Below are 27,333 nucleotides of genomic sequence, written 5' to 3' on the forward strand. Positions count from 1 at the left end.
ATAAACGTAATCTTTTAGAAATGGTTTACGTCAACAGAGATAAACACAGCATCAATTACAGAAGGAATACATGTAAACTCAGTCGCAGCTACGCTAATATCATAAATCAAATTCAGTATCAATAACATGCATATATCATTATCACATCATACAAACCATATAATATAACATATAAAACAATCATCACATTCTACACATCAAACATTTCTACATAGTCTAATTCGTCAACAATTTGGCTCTCCTTTCCCTAATTATCCCCGTCTATATAATCCCCAAAAGAATAATCCATTACCCAATTTTTCACATGTCGGCTTCTTTCATCACAAAGAAGCCGACTCCTCATACAAAAATGTTTTTCTATCCCAACTTCTTTCTCTACTCTTTCAAAATTCAAGGTATATAAACAAAATATTAATATCTCACTGGCACTCTCAAATCGCCACACACTAATGGCAGATCTACTTAGAAAACAAACACTTTGAGTTCTGAAGATGATCTCAACAAAGCTCGAAACGTTGGCACGATAAATAAACTGTTTTTCTGAAACCTACATCACACCAGACCGCGACTCACCATCTCCAAATTATCATTAACTAACGGTCACTAAACACTGCAATTTCTATGGAGAGTATAGCTACAATTTATGTGTGACTGACTTTTTGCCTGCACTTAACTTACTTGAGCTGTAAATAACTAAGCCAATGGCACCAAGGCTGAGTTTAAACAGCTCTTGTAATAAATATAATTACTGGTTTGATAACCATTAATACATAACTAAACACGGGTATTAAATTTATCGGCCTTCAAAGTTGGAAATTATTTTCTAAATCACCCGATAGTCTGTAAGCAACCACCGTGAAAATGCAGTAATAATTTATATTAAACTTTGTAAAATAAACAGATTCGGTCCAAGCCGATGTTTCGGATAAAAGTTTAATTTCAATTGAAATTGCGCGTATTAGAGTAATTTGCGTAGTACGGCCAATTAGCCTTCTAACGTAACCAGCCGACCGTTTCTTCATCCCTGTTTTGTATTGTTGAATATTGGAACGAAAAAAAACACATAAGTTAAAATGCTAAGAATTAGAAACACAAGCTCTATAAATATTAATATTTCGGTAAGGAACCATTAGTGCGATAACGAGTGGATTTAGGGGTTGCAGTTCATTACCCGCCTTTTCATACTGTAATTCATATCGTAACGACCGTAAATAAATACCACGGTAATATTTATAACGGGGTGCAAAGGGGGAGGGGGAGAAAAATAGAAATTCCAATTAAGATTACGTCGTAAACAAATAAATGACTTCCTGTCTCGTAACGGTTATAGACGGTTTTCATGTATAAAATCTTAGTTCACACGAAACAACTACAGTGTTTGCTCTTGAGGAAAATTATTACCTCATGCCTGGTAATGAGATTTTAATGTAACTTTTATACCGCTATACATCCGACAAGAGAGGCTTATCATCTCATCAGGGAATCTCATGAAAAAATCACACAATTGAGCATATTATAAAGAAAGCAATGCCGTCACTTTGAACCGTCACTGCTTATATCCTAGAAGTTACCATTCATCACGATATGCCCATTTTTGATGTTTTGGCTTATCAGACACATTTCATCATTTCACCATCTTCACTCGTAGATTCTGCAGTTTTTTGATTAGGCCGGTTCCTATTATGAGTTCGACGTGAGATGAAAAAGTCTTGTGTCTGTAGTTTTTGTCCGTCGTGTTTTGATATTCTGATTCTGGTTTGTTTTTTCAAGTTTGTCATTGTGACCATAGGTCTTTTGTTTTTTTAATTAAGATAATGTTTTAAATGGTGAACATGATATAAGTTGTAGATGAATATTTACTTGTTAAAAGTTTCATTTGTTACTACTTTTATGATCATTTACTTTTAGTTTTTCACGTATGATTTAATTATGTGTTTATGTTTTTTTATCAATATTACAACACTGATCCTATTGTCAGCAATTTACCCGGAGGTTTAGAGAAAGAACCTAAAGCCGGGAACACACCCGATGCAACGCTATGCGACGCTACCCGATTAACAAATTAATTATTAGATTCTGTCCTACAAGTCTGTTCTGAACGTCATAAAACAACTAAGTCTGTACATTACGGCGACCGCTTTGGCCATACCGAGTGGAGTGGGCTTCTGTATATTATTCCGAAAAACGACCTCAGATAATTTGATTTCATTTTGGTCCAAGAACCAGCAACGTTGCCCTGGGATCGGAGCATTGCTCTTTAATCCGTTATCTTTTCCAGCGTTAAGCCGGGAACACACCCGATGCAACGCCATGCGACGATACTCGATGCTCCCCCACGCAAATCCAAAGTCCAATTTTCCATAAGATTGTATTACCCCCGTGCACATCTACCCGTTGCCACGCAAAGCTACCCTACTCTACTCTCTGCGATCCCCACTGTCCATATTTTCGTCGGGTAGCATGGAGTACAGTCGAAGACAAAAACCGGACACTTGTATTTTTATTTGAAACTACATGTATTATTGTCGTTATATTAATTACAACACACTTATTATAACATAAACCAAATTAAGCGAGTTCAAAAATTGATCAACTTTTATTTTAAAAAATTAATTTTATTGGTTTGATAGAAAATTGATCAAAATAACGGAATACCATTCTTTGATATAATGAATTTAACTAACAATTTATTACACGTATTTGCTCATAAAATAAACTAACAATTTATTTCATGGTTTTGTTCATACCATTACTCCATTTTCGTCGAGTAGTACGAGTAGTGTCAAAACAGGACACTCATATTTTTTTTGTAGTTTATTTCAAACTATGTATATGTAATTTTGCCGTTAGATTAATTACAACATTCTTATTTTAATCCAAACCAAATTAAACGAGATGAAAAATTCATGAGCTTTTATAAAAATTATTTAATTATGATGATTAAGCAGAACGTTTATCAAAACACTTGAATAACTTTATTAAAAACACTTGTCTTTAACTAACAATTTGTTACATGGTTTTGCTCAAATTAATGCATTAAGAACAAAAGAGGGGCTGCGATTGTCATACTCTCTCACTCTCTCTATATCCGTCTCCTCCTCTCTTTTTACCTTTGTTTCCCTCACTCATTCTCTCTTGTTTTCAATACTCTCTCTCTTTCTCTTTCCATGACCTCCTCTCTTTCTATTTTTCTATCTTTATTTCTCTCAATCATACTCTCTTTGTTTTCTCTTACTCCCTCTCTCTCTCACTCTATTTCTCTATCTCCTTCTTTCAACTCCTCTCATTTCTCCTTTTTTTCTTTCTCTCTCTCTCTTTCCTTTGTTTCACTCTCTCTTCTCTTTTTCTTTTCTCTCTTTTTGTGTTATTTCTCGTTATTTTGTATCATTCTCTTTTCTCTCTTTCTCACACTCACTATTTTTCTCTCTTAAATTATGCATAACTTCTAACAACACAACGAGTTTCTCTCCGCCAATACAAACACCACCATTTAAACCAGTATTTTGATTTTATCAAATTATTATTAATATGATACAATAACAAATAATAGACATAATGAGGAACAAACGGTGAAATGAACAAATGATATAGCTTTTCCAGGAACATGCCTGTTTCTGAAGCGCTTCCCGATAATTTTTTTTTAAATCTACGCAATCGTTACTCAAATTTTGTCAATATCTTAACAATTAATCAACATATGTTAGTTAAATAATTCATATTGATACAAAATTAAATTTATTTGCTTTAATCTTAAATAGTTTTAAGATTGTAGTTTAGGTTTGCCAATTAATTTTTTTACTCCAACTGCTGGAAGGACAGAAAAAGAAAATAACAGCTATAGTATTGAAGGGTCGTAATGAAAGTGTTTCAAACTTCAGACACTGTTTTTCAAGCGTGTGGTATTTGAGCCGTACAAACATGGAACGGGTTCTTTGAGAACTTCTGTGTGCAGTCCGAAAAAAGACACGTTGATGGCCGCGTACTGATTAAAGGGAAATGAAAAGTCAATTAAATTGTTGTTAAGGACCCTTTTGAATGTTGAAAAAAATGTTAAAGGAAAAAAAACTCCGAAGGGAAAAAGGCACGATGAGTAAAAAGCGAGAGTTCGAGAGGAAAAGGGCCACAGGACAGTTGCTAACCACTCGCCATACATCACACTCCACTCCGCCATCACTCTCACTTTTTTATCCTGGGCCAATGTATGCAGTCTTTATTTTGCCTATATCCCACCCTGAATTCGACATAATAAAGTTTATAACATAGCTTCAACAATTAACATTAATTATCTTATAAATATTTTTTACAGAAATGTTCATGAGAAATTGTGTGAAGTTTTTAATCTTTTTAAGAACTTTAAAAGCTCTAAGAGATAAACTAATAAATTAAAGGAAAACGTAACTTGAAAACATAATAACATATTTCACGGTCAGTTGGCCTGTTTTTACCATCAAAAGCTCCAGTTCACAAACAAGGTTAGAGAAGAAATCATTGACAAAAAAATTAACCTTAATTAATTTATTTTAAAAAAACAGTGAGACGGAAAGTAAAAGAGGGAGACAAAAAGCGAGAGTGAGAGAGTTTGTGAGAGAAAAGCAAAGAAAGCGATATTGGCAAAGTGTGAGAAAGAAAAACAGAGACAGGGAAAGTGAAAGTATGAAGAGAGATAGAGAGAGAGAGAGAGAGAGAGTGTGTGTGTGTGTGTGTGTGTGTGTGTGTGTGTGTGTGTGTGTGACTGCAAGAGAGAAACAACGAAATCGACAGAGTGAGAGTGTAAGAGAAAAAACAGACAGACAGATAAAAGAAAAAGAACAGTGAAAAAAAGAAGGAAGAGAGAGAAAAAGAACAAGAGAGAGAGATTGTACATGATAGAGAGAGAAGATAAAAAGAGATGGTAGATGATAAATGATGGAGTGAGTGTGGTGTTCAATCCTTTTTAAAAAGATAGTTCCTACTCACAGTAAGTTGTTTTGCAACGATCCGGATTTCGAGCCTTTTAGCTCATCATCAGGTAGAAGGACTTCTACAACCACATCTCTCGGCATGAATTGCCAAAGTGAACCCGCTGATACCTCCGCCAACGCGACGATCCAATTAGCAGCTGATTTTTTTAATGGCGCTCAATTTGGACGTGCGAAACGCGGAAATTATAACACAAATAAATATTATACTAGTAATTCTTAATATTATTAAATTACTTATTTAATTATTATTTAATTTTTTTCTATTTTATTCTATTTCTATTTCTTTTCATGATTAAAAGAGATGGTGTCTTATCTATATTGGTGTCTTTGGTAAAAATTTCTATTCTAATTCTAAATTCTCTTTCATTGAGAGCATATTAAGCTCAGTAAAAAAAAGCTCCCCAAAAATTTGGTAGTGAGCAAATATTGGCAAATAGTTGAATACGACTAGCCAGCGAAAAACAGAAATGATACCAAATTCATAAACTCCTTTAGAAAGACGATTGTACATATATCCATTGTACAAATATACATATAGGAGGAGAGCTTAGCCAAAGCTCATCCACACTCCGAAACAAGTAAATCAGCTGGAGACTAAAACTTTTGGGCGTGCGACAATAACGATATATCATGCATAACCCATTCCTAGGGAGCTGTTTATATGGTTCCTGTAACGGTCTCACAGACAAGTGGACCAAAAATTAATGAAGAAATAAAATATATAATAATAATCAAAAAATATGTAATATACAGATGGTTTTTAAAAAAATGAAGTAACCGGAGTTTTTGAGCAAATTTGAAAAATCAAATTTATTAGGCGTAACCTCCATCTTTCATTTTGAAATACATGTGTTCAATGCTTGTGAAGTGGAAAATTATTTGATGATGTTTAAAAATCATAGAAGGCCTCACTTTAGAATTAACATATAATCTTGATGTTATCCTAAAGGGAAAATATTGTATTTTTTAACTAAAAAGCATTTGACATCATCAATCACAGTATATAAATAAAAAAATGAATAAGTTAGGAATACAACCCTGTGTTTTTTTCACATATTACTTTACATGTAGAGAACATAAAATCCAGGGTATAAAAAATTGTATTCCGCAATTTCTTGGCACAGTCCGTGTTTTATCATATCAGATCTGTCTAAACATGACTTACCTGGGTAAATTATATTATAATTAGATTGTACTACGTTTAAATTTACTGGGAACGAAAGAAACGAGACGTGAGGAAGAAATTGGAATCATAATAATGAAGAAATACCTGAAAGGTAAATTGAGAGTTGTTATTCATAAAAAATATGGATTTTTCTTTGTACCAACTAAAAAAAACTAAAACACACGAAAAACAATTAAGGGTTATCAAATGCAGCAATGATAGCTTGGAAAGTTTAGTATTTTGTCATATCCACTAATAAATAACAAAACCCATGCGCATTGAGTTTATCTTTAATGAATGATTAAATAAGAGAGAGAATAAATGATGTTTGTTGATCGAACTTCAGATAATCAATGTAGAGTTCAAATCTTCTTTAAGGTCTTTACTAGGTGAAAGAAAGACAAAAGTGTTGGGATCATCAAGCTTTCGACAACATTATGTTGCCATCATTAGAGCCTATTTATTAAGAAAAACTGTACATAACTAATATAAATTTAACAATCAACAATTTAAACAATAATGCATACTTTCCCAAGAGAGAAGAGAAAAAAATTCTCATCGGAAAAAAAAGTAATGTAAACGTGCTTTGGTTTAGGTTATGAAGCACATGGCCAGCATTCAGTTATACATGGTGAACAAGACATCTATGTAAAGTAGTGAGTAATTATTCGCATATAACATTAACAATTGACAAAAATAATAATTTATGTATATAATAACATTTTTTTTTAATTACCTCACTAACGAATTCATATAATTACAAGTCCAACTGTTTTTGTTCTTACTAGCTATTTTTGACATTAAAAACATATTTTACCACAGAGTATTACTTTAATGACTAGAATTACAGCTTAAAATGATATGTACAAAGGATTACAATTAAGATGAGAACACTACAAACGTCGCCTCACCTAAGGTTGGACTGTTACAGTTAGTGAAGGCTACCAGGCTCTGTGCACTCTCCATTATGCGCCCTCTAACGGTCGCCACCATTTTTCCGTTTTTTATAAATTTCCAATAGCCCCGCAAATGTTGAGATGGAACCTAGTTCGTCACCATTGCAGGCACTCCTCGTTAAATGGATATACAGGGTGAGTCATTTTTTGACGCACCATTGGAAACTCAACGTGGGTGCGTTTAAATATGACTCGAGGCTTATTTCCTTTGATTAATACGTTAATGAAAGAACGTGAGTCAATTTTCGGTTCACCATAGGAAAATCAACGTTGCTGCGTCTAATTATGACAATCCATTCTAATATGACCACCACAGGACACCCTATAAACCACATTAGATCGTGTGCCAATAGCCTCTTTAGACTTTAAAACGGTATGAAAACTAGAAAGATTATTTTTGTATTTATAAGCAATTTTTACATTTATTTTATTAAGCATTAATTTTTTAATTCTCGGAGTCACACCGGGAATGTGGGTGATTGACTTGAAGCCAATGGAAGTTGAAGTAGGTTCCACCTCAACTTTCTCCAACGGAATACCAACAGAATTATAGAATTTATTGGTTTGATAGAAAATTGATCCAAATACCAGAATATCATTCTTTGATATTTATGAATTTAACTAACAATTTATTATACGTATTTGCTCATAAAATTTATTAACAATTTATTTCATGGTTTTGCTCATACAATTACTCCATTTTCGTCGAGTAGTACGAGTAGAGTCAGAACAGGACACTCATATTTTTTTGTAGTTTATTTCAAACTATGTATATGTAATTTTGCCGTTAGATTAATTACAACATTCTTATTTTAATACAAACCAAATTAAACGAGATGAAAAATTCATGAGCATTTATAAAAATTATTTAATTATGATGATTAAGCGGAACATTTATAAAAACACTTGAATAACTTTATTAAAAACACTTGTCTTTAACTAACAATTTGTTACATGGTTTTGCTCAAAATAATGCATTAAGAACAAAAGAGGGGCTGCGATTGTCATACTCTCTCACTCTCTCTCTCACACTCTCTCTCACTCTCTCTCTCTCTACCACTTCTCTTTCTATCTTTATTTCTCTTACTCATTCTCTCCTTGTTTTCTTTTACTCTCTCTCTCTCTCTCTCTCTCTCGCTCACTCTCTCTCTCTCTCTTGGATGAAAGAAAGGTCCAAGAGACCTGATTCTGCGTGGTCTCTCTCTCTCTCTCTCTCTCACACACACACGCACACACTTTTTATTTATGTTATTCTATTTGTATCTTTCTTTGTTACTATCGTTCTTTCTCTCTTTGTATCTCTATCTCTCTTCCTCTCTCTATCCGTCAGCTCCCTCACTCATTCTCTTTTTTTTAATACTCTCTCTCTCTCTTTCTCTCAATTTTTATTTCTATGTTTTTCTTTCTATCTTTTTGTTAATCTCTCTCTTTCCTTCTCTCTCTCTCACTCTCTCTCTCTCTCTCTCTCCCACTCTCTCTCTCTTTCTCTCAATTTTTATTTCTATATTTTTCTTTATATCTTTTTACTTAATCTCCCTCTTTCCTTCTTTGTCTCCCTCTCTCTCTCACTCTGTCTCTCTTTCTTTACATCACCTCCTCTCTTTCTATTTTTATATCTTTATTTCTCTCACTCATTCTCTCTTTGTTTTCTCTTACTATCACTCACTCTCTTTCTCTATCTCCTTCTTTCTTCTCCTCTCATTTTTTGCTTTTTTTCTTTCTCTCTCTTTCTCTCAGCCAATGGAAGTTGAAGTAGGTTCCTCCTCAACATTCACCAACGGAATAACAACAAAGTTATTCATCCCAATTCTGAATGTATTTATAAGTTTGAAAATAAGTGCCAATGGATAATGATTTGTTACTAAAATTCTTTTTACTGTTTTTATTTTATTTTTATCCATGAATCTAGGATCACAGAGGCCTAATGCGCGGTTCATTAAATTGTTAGCAGTGTTTCCCTTTAGAGAAAATGAATGAGATGAATGAAAATCCATGTATCTATCGTTATGAGTAGGTTTTCTATACCAATCAGTAATGAGCCTGTCATTGTCCCTTTCAATGATCAGATCTAAATAAGGCAATTTTCCATCACTCTCCACTTCAAATTTAAATTTAAGTGCAGAGTGATATGATTTAAAAGATTCAAAAGTTTTTTGGAAATTCTCCTTTGGTACAATTGCCAGAAGGTCATCCACGTACTTAATTAGGAATTTTATGTTGTAAGGGAGTTGGAGCAACAACCACTCTAGCAAATCAGTCATTATTATTATTGAGGAGAATTCCTAATATTTACAAAAAATCGTTTAGATCAAAATGTTTTACCGCTTGTCTTTATGTCAATTATGGCCAATAATAATGCTAGGTATTCTTTCATTTATGCGATTAGTGAAGTTTCGAACAGCTCATTGATAATTCAACCGTTTCTTTCCCAGAAAGCAATTTACATGCCCCAAGCCGCCAAATTTATCCAGATATAATCAAGTTAATAACTATTGGATTTCTGCCAAACTGGATCGATGTATATAATTAACTATTTACCTTATTGACTTATCGGTAATATATATCTACCTTTGCTGTTTAAAAGAGGTTTGCATATTACATCCTCCCATCTAAGCAACTTCCAATGTCTAAGAAAACAATTAATTAAGGGTTTTTAGTTGAGATCAAAAAGTCAATGGCAAGAGCGGGATTCGAACCCACGATACGCCGCCGCTCTACCACGTGAGCTATCGTGACCTCGATCCACTCGGACACTAACTTCCCATCTCAACCCCACCTTTTGAATTTTCCCTCCTTTTCGCCATTTTTAATTGGTCAAGCGGACCACGAAATTAGCGAAATTAAAGAGTCTAAGAAAACCTTGAGCTTGTAAAATAATGGTGAAATGGCAAGATGGAATAAGGTACATGAAAGGTACTTGAGTACATGAACGTTTCATACATAGCCCTTATTACTATATATCCCGGCATACTTTATACAATATATACTGCTTACTTTCCAAAACATCCCAACATCATCAGTACGTATTCGTACGACAAGCCATTTCTGCCTTTGAAACTGAATCCTACTCAAGCAACCTCCAACAACAAAGAAAACTTTCAACCCATCAAGGTGAATTTATGTACCTTGTGTACCTGATTGCGTCGTACCCGGTGCTTTAGAATAATGTCCGGTAAGGAATATTCAGATATAACTCTACAAGGATCCAGCAAGAAAGCATTCTTGATCTCATCCCTTATACCATCCATGCTTCTGAACTAAATTCACATTCCAACGCTAACAATACCTATGCGGATGACACCACAATTCTATTTATTAACTCGAATCCTATCCAAACAACCTCCAACATCCAAAAAAACTTTAGTGCATCAGCCCATCAATGGATAAGTTTGACTGAGGAAAAGTGTGAAAAAAAAGAGGTGCGGTCACGATTATTCGTACATCAGACCAATACGAGCCAGCGTCCCGTAAGGTGGCTTTCCAGGTACCATCATTTATTCCATTTACACTACTTACCGTCTATAACACCTCAAAACTAATTTAACCTTCGTCCACTGGGGTCTGATTCCTAGACTTATAACCAGACAGCCAATTGGCATGAAATTCTGTGTAATTGTGCCATTCTTGCGTGTCGTGTTGAGAGTGGTACTTTACTGGTACCTCTCAACACGACACGCGAGAATGGCATAATTACACAGAAGACAACTCTTTGAGCCCTGAAGATGATGTCAATAATGATCGAAACGTTTGCACGATAAAGAAAATGTTTTTCTGAAACCTACATCACACCAGACCGCATCTCACGATTTGTGAATAATTATCGATTAACGGTCACTAATCACCACACACTTTTCATCAGACTCATCGATGTTCAGAAACCTAAAAACGAAATATTTTATGATTTTTAAACACCGTAAATTCATCCTTTTTTTTAATCTAAAATTTTCTATCATTGTAATAATTTTTTTGATATTTTTTTATTTATATTTTTGTATAAATAATCATTGTATAAATTCATTTTTAAAATTTTTTAATATTTTTTTAAAAATTTATTTTTTATTTATTTATTTATTTTACGTAAAATTTTCTAGCATTGTATAAATACATTTATTTATCCTACATCCATTTGTAAAATTTAAACAATGTTTATAAATCCCAGGTTCTGATGATGATCTCATTAAAGATCGAAACGTTCGCACGATAAAGAAAATGTTTTTCTAAAACCGACGTCACACGAGACCACCTCATGATCTCCGAATGAACTTATAAAAAGAGCACTTTTTGATTTATTGATTTTGATGGATATAGATTGGTTTGTTTAAATGAATTCAAACACTTCTAGTTCCAGCAGAATCTGCTGATGATTAGCAATCTATGAAGTAGTGAAAAAGAGATGCCACAATCAGGAAAGACACAGTATTTTTAATATTAACAAAAATTACCTCGTGAGTATTTATTTTAACGAATGGTTCAACGGTGGATACAAATTTTGCGTTAAATATCGAAAGTGGCATAGGAATTAAAATTATTTATTATAAAGTTAATAGCTATTTATTTATTTAAATCTTACATACATAATCGAATAAACCAGCTTGGCCACAATGGTGCTCCCCTCGGGGTTGTAATATATGTCATGGAGAGGAGGGTCTTGTCAACGGAAACAGCGACACGTACCCTCTGGCTCATTTCTCCAGTAGAATAATTATATATTTACATAGGGCTAGGGAGGGAAAAAACCGGGATGAAAAAGAGAGCGGAGAGTCATGCAAATCACTCAGTAAATGTCGGCGGCAATTTCATCTACATTTTCCGTGCAAAGCCTGCCATAATAAGGAAGAACATCACCTCCTCATTGCCACCTGGCACGCCAGGCAATGACCACAACTCACGACTCCTACCATTCATTTCTGTTTGAAAACATGAATAAATATTCATAATGTGAAGTCCACGGTGAAATATAAAATGCTATATAAATATATATTATATAACCAACAGAATATATAAATAATTCTATATAAATAAATATACGGGGAAAGGCGGAAAAAGATTCGTCTTTCAATTTTTTTTACTTCTTTTCTATAGGACAGACTTTCTCATTCGGATTATATTAAAAATTATAAATTACATATATTAAAATTATTCCATTTTACATTACAACCGGACTTAGCAATAAGTTTAATAAAGATGATGTAGATAACATTTCTAATTTTTTTAAACATCTGAGATTTTGTTGTAGAGGCGGAAACACGATACACCATGGTTGAAAAATCTGCGGTTAAATTTGCGTGTAGCTATGTAAGCCGAGTTTGGCCAATTCTTAGTCATAACCTTCCTTGATTCACTTACTTAAAATACTTATTACTATACTTGAATTGATCGCATTGCTATGTTTCTTTTGGAGTGTATTTCTGGAATTAGGTGTAACGATGTTGCAACAATTGTTCAAAAAAGATTTAAGGTGTGTAAAAATCATAAAATCATATTTCGTTTTTTAGGTTTCTGAACATCGATGAGTCTTATGAAAAGTGTGTCGTGATTAGTGACCGTTAATCGATAATTTTTCAGAAATCGTGAGATGCGGTCTGGTGTGATGTAGGTTTCAGAAAAACATTTTGTTTATCGTGCAAACGTTTCGATCTTTATTGACATCATCGTCAGGGCTCAAAGTGTATGTCTTCATACACCAGTAAAGTACCACTCTCAACACGACACTCAAGAATGGCACAATTACACAGAAGACAGACACTTTGAACCCTGAAGATGATCTCAATAAAGATCGAAACGTTGGCACGATAAAGAAATGTTTTTCTGAAACCTACATCACACCAGATCGCATCTTACGATCTCCGAATAAAATTCAAAACATTTGGGTATTCCTGATTGGCAATCCAAAAAGGTGGGTATGTTCCTGGAAGCTAATTGAATGGAGACCTTTCGAGGGAATTTGCAAAGCTCTGAGAGTTTGTAGTTATTGACATATAACAAACCAACATTTTTAGAAAATTCCAAATTTCAAAATTTTTATTTTTTCCGAATTTTTCGTGCAGAGATTTTTCATAAATTGTGCAATTTAAATAGGTTTACTTACAGAAAATTTAACGTTCTTTCGTATAGCAAAAGACAAAACCTCAAATTACTTCTTTACCGTTGAGATTTGGACAGGGGTTTATAGAAATTTGTTGTTGCATATGGTGAGTAGAAAGACATAAAATTTTTGACACTTATCGCCAGTTACCCGTATATATTATTAGTTCCTGCCTACTGTGAGAAAAATATATTGCCCGAAACTGTTTTACATCTGGTGAATTGATGCAGTGTATGTGTCTATTTCTTTTTTCGTCTATTAATCAAGTTTCGCTTTAACTTTTTACATCGATGATGCGTTATCTTGATTTTTTTTTGTGCGTGGCATTAATTGGCGACAAAGCTAGGATCGTTTAAGACTACATGAAACGGGCATCAATTCGATCTTTGAAGTCCCGACATAAAAATTTCGAAGAATTATAAAAAGGCTCTGTTGGAGGATTATGAATATATTCCAAAGTATGATATTCAAAACCTGATGAAAATTTATAGTTGAATGCAAGAAAAGTATGCTGGTACGAAATATAGCGTCTTATTATCAAGAGCATAATAACATAAATAATGAACAAACATTTTCACTAGAATGCTTTTGTAAAATTACCAAATAAATCACGCAGACAATAAAATAATTCGTACGAACGAATTCGTTTATTTCTTTTGACGGAATAAAACTGATATTTAAATTCAGATGGAATACGGTCAAAGTGAATAAGAGCCCTTTTAAAGAACCTGACATCTTGTGTTTCATGTGTAATGGTTGGAGTCGGAGGGTTGAGGGCCTATTTCATTTTCTGGACGTCTGCCCAGTCCTAGCTGAATTCGGAATGTCTTAGACGGGAAACAACACTTTGACAGCGGAGGAAATACGGGAACACCTAAAGATGAACACGGCATTTGTTTTAAACTTGCCATTTGATGTAAACAAGCGTATAAATTCGGACCAAAGTTTTACAAGGATCAATGGGCAAAGGCAACATTTCTGATGGAATATCGTTTTTATTCAAAGCTTCATATTTTTGTTAAAAAAAAAAACCAAACGGATTTAAATATCATTCTCTATATATAAAAACATGTAATGAAATGTATAAATCACATTATACATTCTCAGATATTGCATTATAAATTTACATTTCGATATATATTTTCAAATATAGTGCGCGTTGTTTAGCCTGAATAAGTTTCATGCAGCTGTATATAAATCTAAAATCAATTTTTTCATAATTCAAATATTATATTATTCAAATATAATTCGTTATTCCTATATCCTTTGAGTCCTTTTATAGCATGTTTTATGAATGTCTTGTGTTTTTGTTTTGTCATATTCTCTTATTAGAATATTACAATAGAATCAATTTTTTTTAAAATTCGCATCGTTGTTTGAGTGGATGGGTTCAAGAAAGGAGTCTAGATAGATTAAACCCGCAGAACAGAGCAGTGCGGCGTAAATGTAGGTCTCTAGCGCCGTTCATTCAAAATCAGTTAGATATAATTATAAGCCGGAATTATAAGCAATAAAAATCCTAAAAAATACGCCATATAATATGCATTAATAAAATCGAAAATATGCAATATTGTTTTCACTCAAAAACTTTAAGTAGGCCATTTGATTTACACTAAAAATAGTAAGCATGAAGTAAGCAGCATGAATATTAGAGATACTATCCAACTAATAATTGTATAATACTTTTAAGCTAATAGTTTTCTTTTTCGGGTAGTACATATTCACTTTCGTAAGTTAAACAGATAAATAAGAGCACTTTGAAAAGATTTTGAAAAGAAATAAGACAGAAAAATCTGAGCCATACAAAAAAATCATATAATTCAAAATATTACACAAATAAATAATTAAGCATAATTAAGTTCATGATCTCAACTAGACAATATTTCAAAGTTAGTTTCTAAAATTTCGGCCTTTATCACTCATCATATATTATACAAAAATATTTATTTAGAAATCGTGAGATGCGGTCTGGTGTGATGTAGGTTTCAGAAAAACATTTTCTTTATCGTGCCAACGTTTCGNATATGTAAAATATATTTTGCATTGTATAAATTCACTTTTCCACATACAAAATGTAATTGTAATATGTAAACAATGTTTGTAAATCTCATTCCCTGAAGATGATCTCAATAAAGATCGAATCGTTGCACGATAAAAAAAAAAACGTTTTTCTGAAACCTACATCACACCAGACCGCATCTCACGATTTCTAAATAAATATCGAATAACAGTCACTAATCACCACACATTATATACAAAAAAACGACGAGGAGCTTACTTACAGCATACTGTATGACAACATTATTGTTAAAATGTTATCATTTTAACAATAATGTTAAATATTACAAAAGTTATAATATTATAATTATAATTAAAATTAAAAAGGTTTTTAGTTGAGATGAAAAAGTCAGTGTCACGACCAGGATTATTGATTTTATTATTTTTAGATCGTGAGATGCGGTCTGGTGTGACGTAGGTGCATAGAAATATTTTCTTTATCGTGCAAACGTTTCGATTTTTATTGAGATCATCTTCACGCCCTAGAATTTATAACATTGTTTAAGGTGCTGATGATGATTTCAATTAAGATAGAAACGTTGGCCGCATCTCACGATCTCCAAATAATCATTAATTAACGGTCTCTAAATACCACGCATTATTGTTTTTATTTAAAAATTTCATACATTTTCCCCCCAATTTAGACAAACCGGATTGTTTGACAGGGAATTTTGTTAATTTTCTTTGCAATATGATGAAGGAATCGACCGTCAGGGTATCACCAGTAAATTAGAGATAAGGGATGCAGTCATCAGAAACATGTAAGTTTTGTAACTTATGCCAATCTTTCAACCTATTTGACAACTTTTATTGACGTTTTCATCAGGGCTCTACAAGTAATTACTACGTTTATAATTAATAATTAGTAACACAATATTTATCAGATAACAATGGATAACTTACTCGTGACAATATTAAAAGTAAAATGTAATGACAACGGTAAAAACAAAAATATGTATATGTAACCAACGTTATAGACACAGAATGACACAACACAGACAGAAGGACTAAATTAGGCTACAGTAAAGGATGCTAAGAATATTATTTTAATGATATTCTGCACAAGGTTTTATCCCTTTTAACCACAACTACATCATCAAAGTTTATTTCATGATTGGTTTCATGATGATGCCTTGATAGAGCTGCCTGACCCACTGTTGTCCGAACAATCATATCTGTGCTGTGCCAACCGGGCATCCTGGTATTGTTTAGTCTGACCATGGTAAACGAAGGGCCAATCTTAAACCGGGATACAATAATCCAAGTTAGACCATTTTAAAGGCAGATCAACACACTTTACTTTTGTAAAACTTTTCCTACCCACCTTATTGTTATATGTGATGTTTAGTGACCGTTAGTTGTATAAAAAACGACGAAAAACTTACAGCATAAAAACCTACGTCACAACAGACCGCATCTTATTGTTCTATTTGAAAACGACTTTTGAATTATTTAAATGGCTCTCCAACAAAAACATATTTTTAGAATACTAATGCTGTTGTCAGGGTAACTTTCTTTGTGAGATAAGCTTTTTAATCAGGGATGCTTGATAATTATTTTTCAATATGGATAAGATTTTCATCTCATTATTGCTATATAATGGCTGGATTGCCGAACATTTTATGAATTTCTGTTTGGATTGAAAGAAAAAATCCAATCTGATACTTTAGATATTGAAGTTCACACTTTTGGCACTTTTTTAGGTTAAATATCTTAACAATATAGAGATGACTGATAATGACTAATTTTTGTGTTTCAAATGGTAGTCCTATTTCCTCAATACGACTAAATTCTTCAGAAAATGTCATTTTTTAAAGAAAGACTACAAATAAAATGCAAATTATTTTACAAGTATTCTATTGATTCAGTTTGTTTATGCTTCTTCACTCGTGTTTATTCCTATCATGTTTTTCATTTCTTAATGGGTTTTTTAAATATTCAAAAATGTTTCAAATTTTCAATATTCACCAAATATGTAAATTTATTCAATATTCTTTAAATGTGCAAAATTATTCAGAATAAATTTTTTAATGATATTGATTGTAGTGAAAAGATGGCGTACAAATTCTTTGGATGCCAGTGATTTATCCGTAAGGGAACTTCGGCCTCCCATCGCAGAATAAAATTTGAACTATTGCACCATGGAGGTATGATTACGATAAATATTTGATCACTATGGAAATACGTGTAAAAAAAAGAATATGCAATTCCAAACAAATCCTTTCTTTAAATTTATGTATGTTAAAAAAACAAATGGTTTATATTTTTTAAAGCATTTTAATTTTTTTCCACTCGCATTATTATCATGAAATTCGAACCCCCGTGACGATGGGCTTTGTGCAAGGGACCGAAAATAAAATGGCTGGTGGCTTTTATACAAAAGGTCCTCCGCCTTTTTGTTTCAAATGGCAGGCTGGCTGTATTTTGGTCGAGATGAGCAGCCAGAAGACTTTGATCGAGAGAAGCCGAGATTCTCCCCTTCAGCTCAAAGGGCCCAGCCTTATGAAAGAATTCACCACCGACTGTATAACGGGCCACCGTTTTTTTCTCTCTCTCGGGCGAGTTCTTCATGGCTAAAGTAAGACTTCGCCGTGTTGGAATGTAAATAATACAAAATATAAATATAATATGAAAGCTTTTTCCTTGAGATAAACAAATATAAATTTTTACTGACATGTTATATTTTTGAAAAAAAATCGTTAAAAGCTGTAGCATAATCGATGGAATATTTATATAATTAAATATTAAATCATGCTTGTTTTCATTGGTTCATAAATTCCAAGCTTCAAAATAAATCGGAATTATTCTACTTCCAGAAATAGCACATTGTTCTAAAAGCCTATTTGTTTCATGTATAATATTCACTAGTTTTCCTGATCCGCTTGAGCAATTAATATCATTTAATTAATTAAGGTTTTTAGTTGAGATAAAAACGTCAATGGCACGAGCGGGATTCGAACCCACGACCTTCGGTTTGATACGCCGCCACTCTACCACTTGAGCTATCGTGACTTCGATCCACTCAGGCACTAACTTCTCATCTCAACCCCACCTTTTGAATTTTCCCTCCTTTTTGCCATTTTTCAAAATGTATAGTTTAAATTCGTCGGTCCATCATCCAGTTCTGTTCCGCAAGTTCAACCTGATCGAAATAAATTACTGGCTGTATACAGTCACAACTGAATTCACCTTTTTCATAAGTTTAAATTTTATGAGGATTTCTATCAGTCGGCAGGACAGGTAAATACAATAAGTTTACTTGACGAATTTATAACAATCTATTTCATCAACTTTTAAAATATTGTAGTGTCTCGTGGTTGTTTTACATAATTCACTCAAATTATAAATAAATAATTATTTAGCAATCGCGAAATGCGGTCTGGTGTAACGTAGGTTTAGAAAAACATTTTCTTTATAGTGCCAACGTTTCGATCTTTATTGAGAACATCTTCAGGGCCTGGGACTTAGAAACATTGTTTGAATTGATTATTCAGAAATAGTGAGATGCGGTCTGGTGTGACGTAGGTTTAGAAAAACATTTTCTCATCGTGCCAACGTTTCGATCTTGGTTGATGCCATCTTCAGAAGATTGTTGAAGATGATCTCAATAAAAATCGAAACGTACTTTGTTAAAGAAAATCATTATTAAGCAATACTGCCAAAACAAGTAAGAAAAAAGATTAATTTGGTCTGTACTGCATAAAAAGGTTAAAACAGTTTTTTTAATACCGCGTCGGACATAAAATGCTAACATATAACTTACTATTGGTAAATATTTAATTGGAAAATTCAATAATATTCTCAATGACAAAAACAAAAACCGTATATTCGTATTTTGTTTTCCTCAAGGTTCTAGCATTTCCCTTCTCGTGTTCGGTATGTACATCAAGATCTCCCTGACTCCGTTCAGCATTCCAACGACACCCAAATTTATAAGTCCCTCCATCTTTCCGAGCTTTGGCTATCTGATCAAAATTTCATAAACGAATAGGCACATAAAAACAACCTACAATCAATGTCCAAAGTAATTGCTAAAAGATCCCTCCCAGATTTCCTGTTGCTCGACTGTTAAAAACCTCGGTTTTACCTACGACTAAAACTTTGCCTGGAAACCACAATTTTCAAAATGGCTCCACGCTGTATTGCATTCCTTCTTAGCTACTACCTTTTGCCACTGGTAAAACCCCAGTCTTTTTCCTCGTCTTTCTCTTGTTGGACTACTCCTTTGTCGCTTAAGGTGGATTTTTAAAATATGATCGTCTGAAAAGAGTGATGAATAGTCAGACTTATTTTCGTCACATCCTAATGTCCAGATTCACACACCTGTATTCAGACATGGCTTTATCCCTCCTTCCAAAGAAAGTACTTCCTAGGCTCCTTCCTGTACCTCACTATTTTTTTCAAGCTACTGCAATTCATCAAATAATCTATGCACTCCCTTAATACCCCTAGTTTCCCAATGACCTATATCTCCTTCGTCAAAAAACCATCACATTTGAGCGGTCGTTCAAATCCCTCCTGTACCAGCACCTCATCTCCTTCCGAACTATTACGATCTTTGCGTGGATCCCCTTCACACGAAGCAACCAGTTTCACTCACGAGTGAAAAATGAAAATGAAAAATATATCTGTGCCACAAACTCAAACAAATTAATCGCAAAAAGACAAAAATCGGGACCTGATCCAAATAAATTATAATAGTAACCTTCAAAAAATAAATGTATCCCGATTAAAAATTAAAAATAAAAATAAATGATCTGTGACGTACATAACTCCTTGCCTTTTACAAAAAGAAAACAAAAAAAACAGGTGCCTTCAACAACTTGGAAGAGAGTCCTTCCTCGTCCTTTTCTGTCTCAGCTCGTAATATTGTTATAAAACAGAGGCATCTTACTCTAACAATATTATTATATCCTTTTATTACATAAGGAAATTTTTTCCCTTCCGTTACTCAACTTTTAAATTCACAATTTGTGATTATTTTGGCACATGACAGAGAATCCTTTTCTTATAAATATTTTTTCTCTAGATTCTTATTATTGGTATTATCATTCCAATATTTTTTTATTTTGTATGATGTGATTTATTTCTAGTTATTTTATTATCAAACTAGTTCAAGTGTAGAATTTGAAAGAATTTCTGTCAGTATAATTTTTTAAATAATAGAATATATTATCAGTCCAATTTAATCTATCAATAAATTATTGTACGGTGTTTTGCTAGATTTTCTTTCAAACAATCATAATTTAACAAAAAATGTTTGTTTTTTTTGTGGGGGGGGGGTTTACGCTGGCATATTACCCATGAAGTTTTCTATTTTCATTTTATTGTCGAGCGTGATCGGCCAGCCAGGGCCAGGTCCCCGCCGCGCGCCCGCACCACTCACTCAGCTCCATCATCTTCTCATTCTTGTAGCTACGCCATGATTTGTCTTCAGTCTAAAAATAGTAGAATAGAACTCCTTTGACATTCCTTCTGGGCTATCGCCTTCCAAAAACCATGTTTTTTGCTTGAGCTCAGGAAAGAGTGACCTGTAATAATTGCCAACATTTGATGCGATGTATTTTTCTTGCCACAGATTTCTACAAAACTTTTCAAAAAAGTTTTTCCCGTCATCTTTAGGAATTTTAATGTCAAGGGTTGGACCTGATGCTGGAGCCTCCTTTGCAAGTGCGTCCACCGTTTCATTTTGCCATAAGTCTTCATGCCCTTTCACCCAACACAATGCCACCCTTTTTCCCATGATTTTTGTCTCAAGCATTTTCCTACAGATTTGGGCAAAAATATAGTTTCTGCATTTATATTCTGGGATAATGTTATTTATCCTTTCCACAATGCTTCGACAGTCTGTGAGGATACAAAAATTAGAGTCACCCAATTTTTGTATGTAATCGAGAGCGCTATCTATCACTATTAGTTCTGCTGTATAAACAGACGTTGTTATCTTAAATCTCAAGAAATTCTGATGTTTAATTTGTTTTACATAAAAATCAATATGGCATAATTAATATAACTATATATATATGNACCCGATAACTATAAAAATAAATTATATTTTCAAATAAATAAAAAATACAGATAAAATAATTCCGGCGTTTTTGCCATTGAATGTAACATACTTCCACGTCCAGCTGCTGACAGTATACTGACAACGAGATTTTCATAGAAGGCAGAATGCGTTTTTTCACGTATCCTGCCATCCATTTCACTTCAGATTTCCACTTGACCAAGTTGTAAACTGATAGACGTCAACTCGTCGCAAAAACTGATCTTGTCATCACGACAATCAAATATATCTGGAGTATACAGTTTTAATTCAATCCGACATGTGGGTTGATTGGGAAAAATGAATATATTATAATAAAATAGTTAAAAAATATAGAAAATTCGGTGAATTAACGGACGATATTAAACCAATTCTGAGTTTCCTTGCAAGTGACATTCATTTTTTTGAAGGGTGAATGTCTACAGAGAGAATGTTTTCAATAATGCATTCTTACACCTGCCTTGTATCATCCGGCAGCTGGAACTGCTGTCAATCATCAGTCAAGTCACGTCCTACGTGGCTTTTGGTTATTTAACATTATCGATGGTTTTGATACATAAAACATTACAACATGAGTATCAAAACTATACTGAATACACTCCACATATTACAAATGAAATGCCACGTAGGCTTTAGTAATAAAATATATGAAATTTTATTAGAAAAGGTCATAAGTAAAAATGTTGGTAGGTAAAATAAAATTAACGACTTACAAAATTCAGTTGGTCATAATGTACCAATTATAAAGCTTGAGATAATCAACACAAATTAACAAAAACTCATTATATTAATTATATTTGAATTAAGAAATTACAGATATAATGAAAGTGGAATTACTTAAGTACTAAAAGATTTTTTTTTAATTTAAACACTTATTCACTAATTTTCTTCCTATATATGCAAGATTTCATCGTTAATTGTTTTATTATTTAAAAAAATACTGGCACCCAGTCCATGTTGAAAATGAATCAATTAATAAGTTCACTATTTTTCGTGGTCTGCTTGAGCAATTAATATCATTCAATTAATTAAGGTTTTTTTTTTAGTTGAGATAAAAAAGTCAGTGTCACGAGCGGGTTTCGAACCCACGACCTTCTGTTAGATGCGCCGCTGCTCTACCACTTGAGCTATCGTGACTTCGATCCACTCGGACACTAACTTCCAATCTCAACCCCACCTTTTGAATTTTCCATCCTTTTTGCCATTTTTCAAAAGTCGTGTAATCTATTTGATTCTCGGCGACAAATGAAATGGCTCGAATCCCGCTCGAGACAATGACTTGTTTATCTCAACTAAAACCGTTAATTAATTGAAAGATATTAATTGGTCAAGCGGACCAAGAAAACTAGTGAATTTAATAATTTAAAATGATGTATACATTCACTAAAGCTCTCCGTGGCCATTTCATTTGTCGCCGAGAATCAAATATATTACACGACATTTGAAACATGGCAAAAAAGGAGGAAAAAGGAAGGGGCGTATCAGCCGAAGATCGTGGGTTCGAATCCCGCTCGTGACACTGAACTTTTTCTCAACTAAAAAAAACCTTAATTAATTTTGTGTGGGGCACTCTCGATACGACACGCAAGAATGGCACAATTACACAGAAGACAAACACTTTGAGCCCTGAAGATGATCTCAATAAAGATCGAAACGTTGGCACGATAAAGAAAATGTTTTTCTGAAACCTACATCATACCAGACCGCATCTCACGATTNCAGAAGACAAACACTTTGAGCCCTGAAGATGATCTCAATAAAGATCGAAACGTTGGCACGATAAAGAAAATGTTTTTCTGAAACCTACATCACATCAGACCGCATCTCACAATTTCTAAATAAATACTTAATTAACTGAATAAATTAATAAGGGTTGTAGTGATGAAAAGAGGGTGAGAATTTAAAAAGTTCACTGAAAAATATTCGTTTTTTCCCAGGTTGTTTTTATTATGATTAACTATTTGCCGAAAAGAAATAACAGGCTGTCTTTAAAATAATTTCACTTACAATAATTGAAATCCGACAATTCCGGCACTGTCAGTGAGCCAACATGTTATGGATGCGTTTGGAAGAAATTTTACTCAATACTATGTAAAAGCTGATTTATATCCCCTGTAAAATTCGGCGATATTTCGTATATGATTAAGCTAAAAATATTCAATCAGCAGGTCATATTATACCAACATGCTCAGTTTATAATAAGAGATGTTGGGAAAGTTAGAGGGGCTTCTATGGTTCTTCATTAGGAGGTGTTCAGGCTGCCCAAGGCCCCTTATGCTAAAACATCCGATTTTTCAATTTACCGGATAAACGAATCCGAAAGATTCTTGCTAGGTAAAGAAATTGGGTTAAGGAAATAAAATGCATATTATGCAATAATTTGAGCTTGTAAACTGGAACAACATAGGCAGAGCTACAAAAGGGTTGTTTGTCGCTGTTAGAAGGCCAATTTATGACAATATAAAAAGACATTCAATAGCTTTGGCCAATTCAGGCAGCTTCCCACTTCGTAGTGAGGTTCTGTTCAAATCTCCAAATTATTTAAAGGTCTTTTGTTACTTTTTGATAGCATGCAGAACGTAATTAACTGCCGTGGAGATTTGTTTAACTTAAACTACAAACACTCCAATGGAGAATTTCATTTCAGCCGAGACCGTACATAAATAGAATAATTAATTGAAATGTGATGTTTAGTGACCGTTAGTTAACGATTATTCGGAAATCGTGAGATGCGGTCTGGTGTGACGTAGGTTTTAGAATAATATTTCCTTTATCGGGCCAACGTTTCGATCTTTATTGAGATCATCTTCAGTGCCTGGGATTTATAAACATTTTTGAAATTATAAAAATACATGTTAGATGTGAAGAAAAATGAATTTATCAAAATTGTACAATTATACAAATAAATTCATTTTTCTCGATTCTAATATTTTCTAGCATTGTATAATTAATTATAAATTTTACAAATACATGAAGAATGTGAAAAAAATGAATTTATACAATGCTAGTAATTTTAGATTCAAAGTATTTGTATTCACTCAAAGTGTTTTTTTTATCTGGGTAGATGTGTCGTTCTTGTGTGCCGTGTTGAGAGTGCCAGTGAGATATTGATGGTTTCTGTTTATATTCGTTTGATTTTGAAGGTGAAGGGGATGGAAATCGGGAATAGAAAAACATTTTTATATGGGCAGTGGGACAAAATGGGTAATGTTTCGGCCTAATTATCCTTTCCTTATGTAGACTTGGATAATTAGGAAAAGGAAAGCCATATTGTTGAAGAATTAGACTATGTTGAAATGTTCAATATGAAGAATGTGATGATTGTTTTATATGTTACATGTTTTGTGTGATGTGGTGATGATATATGTATGTTATCGATATTGAATTTGATTATTGATATAAGCGTAGCTGCGACTGAGTTTACATGTGTCCCTTCTGTAATTGATGCTGTGTTTATCTCTGTTGATGTAAACTATTTTTAAAAAGTTAGGTTTATGTTTGTTTTGTTCTGTGAGTAACATTTTTGGATTGCTAAAGTCGAAATTGTGTTTGGGTTCAAAATGGTAAGTAGTCAGTTCTGTAGGATTTTGTTTGGGTTTTTTGCAATCATAGATATGTTGCATTACTCTCTTATCTAGATATTAGGATGTAATTCCGATGTAAGTTGCCGGACAATTTAAACAATTGATTTTGTAAATTACGTAAGATTTATTTGTAATTGGTTTGGGATCTTTAATTTTAGAAAAAAGTGTTAGAATTGTTTTATATTTTGGAAAGGTATTTTAAAGTTATCAGAAGAGACAAATGTGCTTAATTTATGTGATATGCAGTGAATGAATGGAATGGAAATTTATGTTGGTTTGTCTGTATTTCGTAGTTTTAATGTGGTATTATTAAGATTAGTGGATGGTGTTAGTTGTAGTTGTTAAGTTGTAGTTGTTGATTGTTCTGTGGATTATGTGTTTAGAGAAGTGATTGTTATGGAGGATCTGTTTGTATATCTTTATATTCTTGTGGTGAAAAGATTCATGCCTTAGGGTAAAAATTCCGTGAAGTAGACCTTTGATCGTGTTTATTATTGTGTGAAGAGGATGGAGTGATTTAAAGTTGCGGTAGCTATCAGTGTTTCTTGATTTTTCATACTAATCTGTGATTTATGAGCCATCTTGTATCCCAGCTCTGAAGATGATCTGAATAAAGTTCAAAACGTTGGCACGATAAAGAAAATGTTGTTTTAAAACCCGACCGCATCTCACGATCTTTAATATTTGGTAATTTGGTCAATTTGACCATTAAACATAAACGGATTAACTTTTATAATAATTTTCAGAAATCGTGAGATGCGGTCTGGCGTGATGTAGGTTTCAGAAAAACATTTTCTTTATCGTGCCAACGTTTCGATCTTTATTGAGCACTGAAGATGATCTCAATAAAGATCGAAACGTTGGGAAAATGTTTTTCTGAAACCTACATCACGCCAGATCGCATCTCACGATTTCTAAAAATGATCGATTAACGGTCACTAATCACCACACATTTCTATAGTAATATTTAAACTAATTAAGTTCTATTCTAAAGGAAAATAAAATGTAAGTACATTAATTTAAAAGTTATAAAAAAAAATTCTCCAAGCAAAACAGTGAGGTTTGGCCTGTGAGTGACGTTTATGAGAATATTATCAGCATTTGACGAAATTGGAGGTGTTGTGGCATGATTCTTTTTGAGAAAACAATACAAGCCGACCTCAATCTCAATAAAGATCGAAACGTTGGCACGATAAAGAAAATGTTTTTCTGAAACCTACATCACGCCAGATCGCATCTCACGATTTCTGAAAATGATCGATTAACGGTCACTAATCACCACACATTTCTATAGTAATATTTAAACTAATTAAGTTCTATTCTAAAGGAAAATAAAATGTAAGTACATTAATTTAAAAGTTATAAAAAAAAATTCTCCAAGCAAAACAGTGAGGTTTGGCCTGTGAGTGACGTTTATGAGAATATTATCAGCATTTGACGAAATTGGAGGTGTTGTGGCATGATTCTTTTTGAGAAAACAATACAAGCCGATCTCAAACAAGCTCCGTTACGGTTTAACTTTCAACTTGAAGGTTTAACACGATGTAAACAAGAAGTTGTGAAAGTAGTTAAAGGTACAAATAACCATTTTAGACAAGCCTTTCAGGGTAAAGACGATTGGGCTATTGATTCCACCGCAAATTAATTTTCTTTTCTCTAATCGTCGAAGATACGGTTTCAGAAGTAAACGTGCTTGAAACTACGAGTCTGTTATTATTTCCTGCAAAAGCCTGTACAAATAGAGATGTGCTTTGAATCGTTTATTCCAGTAAGAATATTTTTTTTTTAATTTCAACCTATTCATGTAAATCCTAAAATACATACAAAGTGACTTCAAAATTACAGCGGAAATAAACAAGATTTAAAAAAATTAAACGAAAATGATTGTTTTAGTTACCTTTTTGTAAAGCGAGTAGCAGAAGAAGCTGGACGAGGATAGAACCCATGACTAGGATGGACGCAGAGCAACTTGAAGGCATTTCAAATCTGTCATTGCTCTTATTTCACCCAAAAACACGCCCAAGCACCTCCGGAGGATTCCTCTCCATCATTACAACACAGTCAACCTGGAACATTATGCCGAAATCGGTTAGGATGGTTTAAGGGACGCTTTGGACAGGTAACAAGGAGTGTGCAACAGTAAATTACCATCGGATTCCAAGTTGGCGAACGGCCAATCGACGAATATAAACCACCCGGCAAACATTTCATTTCAACATTTAACATGGCCAGGAAGCGGTCTTAAAGAGGAAACTATCCCTAGAAGCCTGCCGATCCCAAGGATTTATCGTACTAGGTCTAATGCAATTTAATTAGCTCCGTACCCTCTGGAGAGTTAAACTTTCTAGTTCTGAATTCGGCTAATCACTCCGATCTGTAAGCGCTAGTATAAATTATATATATANTAAAGAGGTAGAGAGATGGCCGTTGTGTGAGCGTGGGATGGACATACAGAGAGGGATAGAAAGAAATAGACAG

General features: G+C 33.4%; 1 protein-coding gene across 1 annotated transcript in view; it reads right to left on the bottom strand.

Moving 5' to 3' along the window:
* Positions 1 to 27,333, bottom strand: part of LOC106666554 (zwei Ig domain protein zig-8) — a 658,162-nt gene that overhangs the window by 563,954 nt on the left and 66,875 nt on the right. The window contains exon 2 of the mRNA XM_014393829.2: positions 26,753 to 26,921. Within this exon, the coding sequence (XP_014249315.1) occupies positions 26,753 to 26,834 (82 nt within the window). The 5' untranslated portion in view covers positions 26,835 to 26,921. The remainder of the gene's footprint in view (positions 1 to 26,752; positions 26,922 to 27,333) is intronic.

This window comes from Cimex lectularius, unplaced genomic scaffold, assembly GCF_000648675.2.
Source record: "Cimex lectularius strain Harlan isolate CLEC.00 unplaced genomic scaffold, Clec_2.1 scaffold196, whole genome shotgun sequence".
Lineage (NCBI taxonomy): Eukaryota > Metazoa > Arthropoda > Insecta > Hemiptera > Cimicidae > Cimex > Cimex lectularius.